General features: G+C 39.3%; 1 protein-coding gene across 2 annotated transcripts in view; it reads left to right on the forward strand.

Annotated features, from left to right (window-relative positions):
* The window catches only part of LOC139766340 (carnitine O-acetyltransferase-like), a 52,681-nt gene that overhangs the window by 22,980 nt on the left and 16,699 nt on the right, over positions 1-13,002 (forward strand). The window contains exons 9-11 of one of the 2 annotated variants that reach the window (XM_071694899.1): positions 7,517-7,540; positions 7,997-8,119; positions 12,677-12,799. In XM_071694899.1, coding sequence (XP_071551000.1) covers positions 7,517-7,540; positions 7,997-8,119; positions 12,677-12,799 — 270 coding nt within the window. The remainder of the gene's footprint in view (positions 1-7,516; positions 7,541-7,996; positions 8,120-12,676; positions 12,800-13,002) is intronic. The other variant, XM_071694993.1, reaches the window with a different exon arrangement.

Below are 13,002 nucleotides of genomic sequence, written 5' to 3' on the forward strand. Positions count from 1 at the left end.
TCTTACCACATTCTCCTCTCAAATAACTCATTTCCACAGCCTGGAATCTTGACCTCTGTGACTCATTTCATGTCTATGTATCAGCTGCATAGGTCACTGTTTGGGAGGACTCTTCTGTCCCTTAATCCTTTCTTCACTTCACCTCTATCTTTCATTATTCTGATAAGTGACCTAACTTTGTTTTTAAGTTTATAAGGAAATCATATTAACTGAATGCATTTTGTTTAAGGAATTACTGTACTTTGAACCCCTAGATATGGTCTTTATATCTAAGCTAGTGATGCAAGTTGTTTTACTCCAGGGAGGGCAAGGAAAGTGAGTTTTCAGAGCAAAATGTAGATTTACTTGAATGCCTTGCACATGATGGTAGTGGAGCAACTGTTAGGAGGCATTTTGGTTTTACCGAGTCAACAATATGAACCATAAAGAGAAAAGTGGTGTCCTTTTGTGGAGCATAGCTGGCTGTCTGCTTGGTAGGAACACAAAGGCCAAGCACAGAGCATCAAGGCAGATTGTTCTGCCATTGTTCCAAACAGTATTATTCCTTTATTTATATTATATACAGTTTTGTGCATAATTTCTCTATATCTATGGAGAATACAGTTGTTTCTGTGGTGTGAAATGCTGATTTTAATTTTATAGTGCTCACAACAAGACTTTATATCTTTCAAGGGTTACCACCTCAAACCCCCTGTTTCTCATAAGGGAGCACCTAGACAGCTGTGGTTTTGCCATCCAGAGGGTTTCCCAGGAACATAACTCTTTTGGTTGGAAAGGGATCTATGTATTGCTGACTTTAATGCAGAGCCCCTAATGGGGGTTGGTAGAGGGGGTGAGGAGAAGGTGAAGGAAGATGAGAGGGGTGAGCCTCTGATGCAGAGGTCACTATTTATGAAATGAATTCATGTGAATGTAAAGGATATGTAGAGACAAGTGAAAATACACAACTTACATGGCTATGAAATACCTCTAAAGGTGATAATTCCCCTAGTGGTGGGGAAATGGGGTGTAGGATTGGTGACCATCATGACTTGCATTCATTAAATAAAATTTTCATTGTTTATAGTTATCATTTCCTCATCTGGATACATTTTTTACAAATTTACATGGATTTTTACATTTCAGAATTATTTACAAAAAGTGGTTGACTTTTGTAGATAAGTACCTTTCGTGACTAAGAGACACATAGCAAGTATAGAAGTGTCAAAATATTGGTTTGTTCAAAATATGACTGAAAAGTAGCACTCATTTGATGGCTCCCAGTGCTCATTACACAAATCATCATGTGATGACTGAGCATTTAAGGGTTAAAAATGGATAGTATTTAACTTCAGGAATGCTAATTGTGGTATTACAGAATGGGAAGAATTGCTGTAGGAAAGATGTTCACAGGGGGTTGCTGATGGTTTACAACCCTTCAAGAAACTGCAGAAATTCAAAACAGTGTGCAAATGAAACATTGGAGAATGTTTAGAATGACAGATGAAACAGTGGGACACTCATGCCTCAAAGATGATAAAGTATTGATTGTCAGGGATTCCCATTACAAAGAAACAGGTTGGGAGATTTTCAGATGTTCTCTAAGATGGTAACCTTGGAGAGACATGCTCCTAGAATATGTGAAGGGAAATTTCTTACATTACTGTGTTGCTGAGCATTTGAAAGTCTGTAGGGCTGTTACACTGTCATTGCTAGACTTTTTCTTTACATTGTTATCATGGATATTGGAAATATCAGGTATGATACACCACCTTGCAAATTTGATCATGTAATGCTTGAGTTTGACATTTTGGTTGAATAGAAAACAAAATGGGAGCAGAGAGGAAACATGATTCGAGATGTAACCATGGTGATTACCCTGAGCTGAACAATTTCAGTGAGAGCACAAATTGGAAAATGAAGTTCCATAAGCAAGGTTTTAGACTTTTGTAATGGAAGGCTCTGTGAAATCTGCAAAGAGTAAGAATGTGGGTACTGTTGAATGCAAATAGGAGAAAGAGATCAAGAAAGAGATTTTTTTTTTTTTTTTTTATACTTTGTCGCTGTCTCCCGCGTTTGCGAGGTAGCACAAGGAAACAGACGAAAGAAATGGCCCAACCCCCCCCCATACACATGCATATACATACGTCCACGCACGCAAATATACATACCTACACAGCTTTCCATGGTTTACCCCAGACGCTTCACATGCCTTGATTCAATCCACTGACAGCACGTCAACCCCGGTATACCACATCGCTCCAATTCACTCTATTCCTTGCCCTCCTTTCACCCTCCTGCATGTTCAGGCCCCAATCACACAAAATCTTTTTCACTCCATCTTTCCACCTCCAATTTGGTCTCCCTCTTCTCCTCGTTCCCTCCACCTCTGACACATATATCCTCTTGGTCAATCTTTCCTCACTCATTCTCTCCATGTGCCCAAACCACTTCAAAACACCCTCTTCTGCTCTCTCAACCACGCTCTTTTTATTTCCACACATCTCTCTTACCCTTACGTTACTTACTCGATCAAACCACCTCACACCACACATTGTCCTCAAACATCTCATTTCCAGCACATCCATCCTCCTGCACACAACTCTATCCATAGCCCACGCCTCGCAACCATACAACATTGTTGGAACCACTATTCCTTCAAACATACCCATTTTTGCTTTCCGAGATAATGTTCTCGACTTCCACACATTCTTCAAGGCCCCCAGAATTTTCGCCCCCTCCCCCACCCTATGATCCACTTCCGCTTCCATGGTTCCATCCGCTGCCAGATCCACTCCCAGATATCTAAAACACTTCACTTCCTCCAGTTTTTCTCCATTCAAATTCACCTCCCAATTGACTTGACCCTCAACCCTACTGTACCTAATAACCTTGCTCTTATTCACATTTACTCTTAACTTTCTTCTTCCACACACTTTACCAAACTCAGTCACCAGCTTCTGCAGTTTCTCACATGAATCAGCCACCAGCGCTGTATCATCAGCGAACAACAACTGACTCACTTCCCAAGCTCTCTCATCCCCAGCAGACTTCATACTTGCCCCTCTTTCCAAAACTCTTGCATTTACCTCCCTAACAACCCCATCCATAAACAAATTAAACAACCATGGAGACATCACACACCCCTGCCGCAAACCTACATTCAGTAAAAGACGTCAGACAGCAAAAGAGGATGGTGGAGATTCAGGTGACAATAGCTAGCTACATAGCATTTGAAAGTGTGAGGGAGGAAGAAATAAGTACCACAAGATAAGGAGGAGGAACAGGAAAACTTTGAAAAGAGTATTGTGGACAAGGTAAGATATAATCCAGAATTTTCCATTGGTTCATCAAGAATGAATTAGTGGTTAAAGGACAGCTAATTAAGCTAAGGGATTTAGAGGGAAGAACTGTTTAGGATGATGAGGAAGTATTGAAGAAGCTGACTGATGAATTAAAAAGTTTTTTTATAGTGGAGAATACTGTAGCCTCAAAACTAACAAGATGGGATATATATGAGAATTGGGAAAACCCTGAAATTACTAGAAAAGACAACTAAGTTTGTTTAATGCCTTATTTGATATACAGCTTATGTTCCAGATGAAGTGTGTGGATACACTTGATAGTCCACTCAGAATATCATTTGAAATGTCTCTAAAGGAGTGCAAGTGACTGTTATATGCAACTTTAACCCCCACTTAACTCATTTACAGTGTACATTGTATGTACACATCAGTCAGTTCTTGATCCTCCATTTTAGCTTTGCTAGCATCATGTGACAGATTCCTGCATTTCTTTTTTTGAATTTAGCATATTAGTCATGGCATATTGTCCCTTCAGGAGGTCCTGCATCAGTTGGAGATATTGTACATTACACCCAGGTGTGATATAGCACAAAATTCATTAGTTTGTTACAAAAAACTGTAGTGAGGAGTTGGGGTTAAACAACAAAGAGTTAATCCATTAAAATCTAATATTGTTTATCTTTCATAGTATAGTTTATTATATATGTCCTTGTGTTTAGTGATGTTTTCATTATTTTTGATCTTTGTATTAATTTTCCTTGACACAAACTAACCATGGGTCCCAAGAAGTTCTAGTGAGAAAAACCCAAATTCTTGCAGGGAAGCAAGAAAGTGTGTCTCCGAGCAAGATCTTTAGATTTGCTGACAGGGCTCAGTCCATTATCTTGACACTTTTTATTCTTCCTTCTAATGTCATATCTTCCAGAAAAGCTGGTCTGGTCAGTTTAGGAAGGTCAGCAAGGCAACTAATAACCTGATGAAGTATGTGGTGTAGAAAAACCCATCCCTATCAGGTTATCAGTCACCTCACTGGTCTTCCTAGGTTGACCAGACCCAGGAGAGGGATGATGTAACAATATAGAAAGAAGAAAGGTGACCTGATGATGAACTCATCCCTCCCAGAATGTTTTGAAATCTAGCTTGCAGACACATTTTCTTGCTTCCAATCAAAAATATGGGCCTCTTCTTTCTGAGAAAAAATCTTAGGACCCATGTTTAGTTACTAGTAAAGGAAAGTTATCTGCTTGAAAGGGTGAAATATGAGTAAATTCAAGGGGTGCAAGCAAGAGATGTATCTTTCCACTCTCAGTACCATAAGGTACACGAGGCAGCAACTCTCAGTACCATTAGGTACACGAGGCAGCAAAGCACTTCACCTAACTTTTAAGATTGTACCATGTTGTGAGACATGAAATCTCATCCATAAGCAAGTACAGCAATAAGATCTGTTTCATAAATGAAGTCTTAAAATTTTGAATGGTTTTCAGAGGATTTTTTTTCCGAAACTGTTCCTCTTTGTTTTGAACTTTCGCTTTTCTTTATACAGTGGTCTTTTCCAGACATTCCGCCATCCCCAAGACATTTCACCGTAACTCATATGAATATCCTAACTAACCAGTCAACAATGCTGTTTTCCCATTTCTTGAGAAATTCAACTGTGATCTCATCTTCTCCAGCCTTTTTGCCACACTTCATGTAATGCAATGCAAGGCATTTACCATCTCTATTTTCACTACACCACTTGCCATGATACTCTTGCTTTGCATATCTTCATGTCCCACACCTTGAACATGCCACATTGTTATGTTACACATTCATCAACCCTTTGAAATACTCACTTCATATCAATGATGCATATCCAGGATTTGGTGACGTTGGTTGGGGGGATAATGAACTCACCAAAATGATAATGAAAACCTCAAAACAAGAGTGTTATGTAAGAACACTCTGCATCCTAAAAGAACTTGTCAGTTTTTTATTTATTTGGATATTTAATTCAGTTACTGATAGTTAAATTCTCTTGGAATTGAATAAAGCATATGTACAGAATTAAGTGTATTATAAGACCACCAATTAGTATTTATTGAAAGCTATTTATGCCCTACTACCTACTAATATGTAGTATTTGGTAGGCAGCCAATGATCAGGGAGGTGTATTACCAGTACTACTTGTATAGGTATTGGAAGAGTTAGTGATGGGTTGCACTCCTCTGGTCCAAGCAGCTGTGTTTTCTTTCTGCCTCACCCACATTCTGTCTAGAAACATCCAATCTCTCCTTGTTACACATAACACTTGACAACAGTCACACAATTCATTCTTCAAAACTCTAGTTTCTTATGGTGAGAACTATGTGCTAGCCCTGCCTTTTGGTAAATTGTTAGGAACAAAACATAGAAGTAGTAGGTAGGAACATTAAGGCAGGAGCATAAGGGAGAAGTATTCAGTTGGAACATTAGGTAGGAGCCTCTGCAAACACTGTGCTAGAGTTGCCTTTTGCCAGTGGCCAGTAAAAGGTGAGGCACTAAAGGCTAAGAAGCAGCACTATAGTTCACTAGTTATGGAGACTCCGTTGCTATTGCTACCCCTTTGATGGGGTTCCAGGTGGTAACAGGTTTGAGAGATATCGATTAGAAATAGTTATACTTATGACATTTGATAACATAAAAAGCTGATAGCAATAGTCAGAGAAGTTTGTTCAAAGACAAATTAATATGCTTTTGTAAGTAGAGAAAATATTGTCATTATAAACATGTTATTGTTGTGAAACTGACAAGGATGTTTCATTAGTCTCTAGTGTAACAGTAAAATATACCTAGATAAACATTTATTTTTCCTTTCAAGGGATTAAGAGTTAGAAAGATTGTAAAAATATGTTAATCATATTTATTCTTTAGTAAGTAAGGGGGCAAAGGGTCTGGGAATGCTGAAGAATGTGTGGAAAGAGAGGTCATTATCTGGGAGAGTAAGAATGGGTATTTTTGAAGGTATAGTTGTCCAAGCAATAATATATGGATGCAAGGTATGGGCTGAGATAAAGCTGTGTAGAGACGGGTGGATGTTTTGGAAATGAGATGCTTTAGGACAGTGTGTAGTGTGAGGTGGTTTGATTGAATATGTAATGAAGGGGTAAGAGAGAGAGGTGTGGTGATAATTAGACAGTAGTTGAGAGAGCTGAAGAGAGTGTTCTGAAATGGTTTGGACATATGAAGATATATGTGTCAGAAGAGAAGGGAATAAGGAGAATGGGAAGACCAAATTGGATGGAAAGGTAGAGCAAAAAAGAATTTGAGCAATCTGGTCCTGAAGATGTAGGAGAGTGAAAGGTGTGCATGGGATAGAGTGAACCGGAATGATGTGGTGTACAGGAGTTGACATGCTGTCAGTGGACTGAATTAGGACATGTGGAGTGTCTGGGGTACACCATCGAAAGGTCTGTAGGGCTTAGTTGGAATAGGGAGTTGTGGTTTCATTGCATTATACGTGACTGCTTGAGAATAGATATGTGTGATTATAGCCTTTCTTTGGCTACCTTTCAAATGCAGGAAACGGCGATCAAGTCTGAAAAAAGTTTGCTATGTTTTATAGCTCCAGAAGGGAGGCATTTACCCTCTTTGACCCAGCCCCTTTGAAGATGTCTCTATTCCATATCCTTTTCACCTACACTTCATCGTTGTCACTTCCTCTTGTGCTCCCTTCACTGATACTTCTGTTTGTTCTCTTATTATCCTCACACCATTCACCTACTTCCAAAACATTTCTTATCCTGCCTGAAGTTTGTTAATATTCTCCAACCCAAACACTCATTTCCCTTTTTTTCAGCACCAGCACTTCCCTTTTGACCTCTTGCTACTTCCCCTTATGCATCTCCCAATCATTTGCATTGTTTTCCTGTGCCCATGCAACTCCCTTTTCCCTCTACTAACACCTAAATTTTCTCATCCCACCACACAGTACCCTTTCTTACATGCCCACTAACTTGTATATGTTAGTAAGATTATAGAAATTCACTTATTTATTGACAGTCTCTCACCAAAAAGGTATTGCTGGTATGTAATGGATAACTGATCTGTGTTTATGTTGAGCTCTAGTAATATGGATAGTAGTTAGTTGTTATCTGGCATGTGCACTTATTTGTGTGGATAAGGATTTGTTTTTATTTTATGTTTGTCTTTAGAATTACCTTTTATTTTTAGCTGATAGCAGTATGAGCATATTGGATTTTCTTTTACAGAAACTCTGGAGGAGACAAGTCAGAGTAAGTTTATAATGAAATCATCAGCCTTCATTGTAGTAAGTAGTGATAGACTGTCATCCTTTCTGCCCTTTTCGCTGCAAATCCAAAGGATAGTATTCATAATAAATTGTTAATTGACATCTTTCAGCAACAACTTGAGTTTTTTCTCTTTCTGCAGCATATGAAGTTTTTCCTTGTATGTCATATTAAAAGATAATATCAATTTCATAATTTATTCAGAAAATATTATCATGTGAAGATTTGCCACCATTTATTACATATTTTGTTTTGGAATATCTTAATTGATATGTTACATATTTTGTTTTGGAATATCTTAATAAATATTGATTATTCATGGATATTGAAGCTGATTGAAGAATTCTTTTTAAAGTGATACCTAATGGAAATGTAAGGTAGTGCATATGACTAGAGATTTTTTCATGATGATGATATGTGATTATTTGTTTTTATTTCAAGGGCTGATGTTAAGAAAGATTTGCAGCTTCCAGCAATAGAACTCTCAAAACCCCAACGTTTGATGTTTAATATAAATCCTGATCTTAAGCAGGATATCGAAGAGGCAAAAGTTGCTCTAGAAAGGTAAGTTATAAATTTTTTTTACCTGATTAGTTAACAGTAGAACCAATTTTACTTTCGTTTATTTCAGTCATGTCATGTGGATTAAATAGCAAGGATAACTTGAATTTGTAGAACTGACTGACCCATTAGATTTTTGTAGATCTAAACTTTCTGCTTTTAAAAGCATGCTAGTGGGGTTTCTGTGGTAACCATAAGTTGCCAAGTGTTATACTTCTACATACACAAAAAAAATGACCTCAGTCATAGTTTATTAACCATAGTGACCACATTTTGTGCTCTGCCACTCAAGTTTGATGATTTATTACAGCTTATGACATAGTTAAGTAGAAGTTAGTAGGTAGCCAATGATCAGGGAGGTATATTACCAGTTAGTACCACTTGGGTATTGGAAGGGTTAGTGATGGCTGCATAGTGAGCCAGCATTTCAGTGGCTGTCAAGTTGCACTGCTTTGACCCAGGTAGCTGTTTTTTCTTTCTATGTCACCAACACATGGACCACTGGCATTCTGTCCACAAACGTACAGTCTCTCCTTGTCATGTATGACACTTAACACTTAACTTACACAACTCATTCTTCTTGTCTCAATTTTCGTGCACTGAGCACTATGTGTTAGCCTTTGCCTTTGCTCATCCACCCCTTGGGGTTGGTCGATAAAATGGGTACCTGGCTCAGGCTAGGGTATATATAGCATTAATGGGATGGCCTTGGTTAGGGCTGCAGCTGCCCGTGCCATCTCGGCTAATATTTAAAAAAAATGATATTGAAGGAGTAGGTAGGAACATATACACAGGAGCATTAGGTAATAATATTGGGTGGAGATAGAAGGTAGGAACAATAGGTAGGAGCATTAGTTAGTAGTCTGTAGGCACATTAGGTAGGAGCCTCAGCAAACACTGCATTAGAGTTCCCCTTTGCCAATGGCCTAGTATAGTTGAGACACTAAAGACTAAGAAGCAGCACTAAAATTCACTGGTTATGGAGATTATTCCCTTGGCCACCCCCTTGGGAGAGTTTCAGTTGGGAATAGGCATTAGAAATATAGATAGATAGGTAGAATAGCTAATGATATAAAAATTGTATTAGTGTTGCAGTAAATTGTACATAATTTGCTGGAGAGAGTAATTAAGATTTATAGGAGGGTGTAGGAGATGTTGCTGGATGTTTGGATGCCATTTACAAATGTTGGAGGAAGTGGAAACCTGTCTTTTAAAATGTCTCAGGTTGTAGTTATTGGGAAAGAAATGAGAGGGTAAAGAGAGAACCAAAGCTTCAAGGTGAAGCGAAAGAAACAGTGATAAAAGTGGCCTTAAGTTGCTGGTGGCCACACAGTAATCACGTGATGCAGCAGCTTGGCAAGTATTGCATGGTCTAGAGAGTGATGGAGCACACAAGCATCTCTCTCTCTCTCTCTCTCTCTCTCTCTCTCTCTCTCTCTCTCTCTCTCTCTCTATTATCATTATTATTATTCTTATTATACTTTGTCGCTGTCTCCCGTGTTAGCGAGGTAGTGTAAGGAAACAGACGAAAGAATGGCCCAACCCACCCACATACACATGTATGTACATACATGTCCACACATGCATATATGTATGACTCATGCTCAAATTACAGAGGTATAAGTTTGTTGAGTATTCCTGGGAAATTATATGGGAGGGTATTGATTGAGAGGGTGAAGGCATGTACAAAGCATCAGACTGGGGAAGAGCAATGTGGTTTCAGAAGAGTTAGAGAATGTGTGGATCAGTTGTTTGCTTTGAAGAATGTTTGTGAGAAATACTTGGAAAAGCAAAGGGATTTGTATGTAGCATTTATGGATCTGGAGAAGGCATATGATAAGAGTTGATAGAGATGCTCCATGGAAGGTATTAAGAATATATGGTGTGGGAGGCAAGTTGTTAGAAGCAGTGAAAAGTTGTTATCGAGGATGTAAGACATGTGTACGAGTAGGAAGAGAGGAAAGTGATTGGTTCTCAGTGAATGTCAGTTTGCGGTAGGGGTGCGTTATATCTCCATGGTTGTTTAATTTGTTTATGGATAGGTTAGTTAGGGAGGTGAATGCAAGAGTTTTAGAGAGAAGGGCAAGTATGCAGTCTGTTGTCGATGAGAGAGCTTGGGAAGTGAGTCAGTTGTTGTTCGCTGATAATACAGCATTGATGAGAAACTGCAGAAGCTGGTGATTGAGTTTGGTAAAGTGTGTGAAAGAAGAAAGTTAAGAGTAAATGTGAATAAGAGCAAGGTTATTAGGTACAGTAGGGTTGAGGGTCAAGTCAATTGGGAGGTAAGTTTGAATGGAGAAAAACTGGAGGAAGTAAAGTGTTTTAGATATCTGGGAGTGGATCTGGCAGCGGATGGAACCATGGAAGCGGAAGTGAGTCTTAGGGTGGGGGAGGGGGGCGAAGGTTCTGGGAGCGTTGAAAAATGTGTGGAAGGGGAGAACATTATCTCTGAAAGCAAAAGTGGTTATGTTCGAAGGAATAGTGGTTCCAACAGTGTTATATGGTTGCGAGGCGTGGGCTGTAGATAGAGTTGTGCAGAGGAGGGTGGATGTGTTGGAAATGAGATGTTTGAGGAAAATATGTGGTGTGAGGTGGTTTGATCGAGTAAGTAATGAAAGGGTAAGAGAGATGTGTGGTAATAAAAAGAGTTTGGTTGAGAGAGCAGAAGAGGGTGTTTTGAAATGGTTTGGTCACATGGAGAGAAGGAGTGAGGAAAGATTGACAAAGAAGATATATGTGTTAGAGGTGGAGGGAACGAGGAGAAGTGGGAGACCAAATTGGAGGTGGAAAGATGAGATGAAAAAGATTTCGAGCGATCAGGGCCTGAACATGCAGGAGGGTGAAAGGCGTGCAAGGAATAGAGTGAATTGGAACGATGTGGTATACCGGGGTTGACGTGCTGTCAATGGATTGAACCAGGGCATGTGAAGCGTCTGGGGTAAACCATGGAAAGTTCTGTGGGGCCTGGATCTGGAAAGTCTGTTGTCGATGAGAGAGCTTGGGAAGTGAGTCAGTTGTTGTGGTTTCGGTGCATTATTACATGACAGCTAGAGACTGAGTGTCAACGAATGTGGCCTTTGTTATCTTTTCCTAGCGCTACCTCACGCACATGAGGGGAGAGGGGGTTGTTGTCATTGTGTTTGAGTTGTTTTGTAGTGTCAGTGGTGGAGAATGTTATGGTTTGATGGTTGAGTATTATTAGTCCTTTCTTATAAATCTTGTCTGTCATCTCTTATGGTTGTATAGTTGTAGACATAAGGGAGGTCAGGTCCGGATGTAAGTCTGGTTTCTTGGATGAGGGGTATGTGGATGTCATGTTCTTTAAGTTGGTTAAGTATTTCTGTTTTTTTCCCATCCTTGTTCACTGTTTCCGGAGTTAGCAAGGTAACACCAGGAAAAGATGAAGAATTGACCCTGTTCAGTCACATACATTCTCTCTATGTCATGTGTAATGCACCAAAACCAGTCCCTACTGACCTTTCCATGGTTTCCCATAGCTGCTACATATGTCTTAGTTCAGTTTATTGACAGCACATTGTTCCCTTTTTACCATATTGTTCCAATTCACTCTATTCCATGCACACCATACACCCTCCTGCATGTTCAGGCCTTGAGCGCTCAATACCTTTTTCACTCCAACCTTCCATCCCAATTCAGTCTTCCCTTTCTTGTTCTTTTCTCTTTTGACTTATATCTTTGTCATCCTCTCATCACTCATTCTGTCTCATATCTCCAAACCGTTTCAGCACACCTTCATTTTTCTCAGCCACACTTCTCTCTTACCCTGTTATTTCTTATTAGACCAGCCCTCCTTACACCACATATTGTGCTCAAACATTTCATTTTCAGCAGATTCACCTTCTATACATTTTGATAAATAAGATATGCATCAATCCATTTGTTGGAACTGCTATACCTTCAAACATGCCCATCTTTGTCCTGCAGATATTGACCTCACTTTCTACACATTCCTCAGTGCTCTTAGGGTCTTTGTGCCCTTACCCACCCTATAACTCACTTCATCTCCCGTAGATCCATTCGCTGCCCTTCCACTTTTAGGTATTTAAAACATTTCTTTTTCTCCAAGTCTTCTTCATTCAGTCTTGCACCTCAACTAACCAGTCTCTTTTCCAGTGTTGAACCTAGTAACCTTGCTTATGTTCAGCATCAGCTTTCTCCCTTCACTCAGTCTCCCAAACTCAGAAACAAATGTCTGTAGAGTTTCACTTGAATACGCAACCAGTGCTATGTCATCAGTAAACGATAACATGTCACTCATCTCAAGCATCCTTTGCAATACTGCAGACCTGCTTCTCTTCCCAAAACCCTGACATTTACTTCGCTCACTACCCAACCTTCATAAGCAGACTGAGCAGCCTTGAGGTATTTCTCATGCATGCTTGACACCACCTTGTAGAGAAAAGGTTTTTCAACATTCAAAACTTACATTTTTTCAAAATATTTCTTCTAAAATGAGGGTGCATTTTATATGCTAGTGCACCTGTCATACCAGCAAATTTGGTATATATTATGCTTTAATAAGGTTATTCTTTTTGACAGTTTGGTTGGTGACCTAGAGATGACTTGCTTCAAGTTCACAGGCTTTGGTAAGAACTTCATCAAATCGCAAAAGCTAAGTCCAGACAGCTTTATACAGATGGCCATCCAGTTAGCCTTTTATAGGTAAGATGCTTTCACATGCTCATATTACTGATCATCAGAACGACGAAATAGGTATTTTAGTTGTTTTATTATGTACTGAAAATGTTAGATATGACAAACAAGGGGAGAGTACTGTCATTCATATCCTGTTCTGAAATCCTTTCGAAATATGCATAGTATCCCTCCAGCAAAGAAATTTTTCAACAGCCCCTGAAACCACCACT

The sequence above is a fragment of the Panulirus ornatus genome, chromosome 1 (assembly GCF_036320965.1).
Source record: "Panulirus ornatus isolate Po-2019 chromosome 1, ASM3632096v1, whole genome shotgun sequence".
In the NCBI taxonomy this organism is placed as follows: domain Eukaryota; kingdom Metazoa; phylum Arthropoda; class Malacostraca; order Decapoda; family Palinuridae; genus Panulirus; species Panulirus ornatus.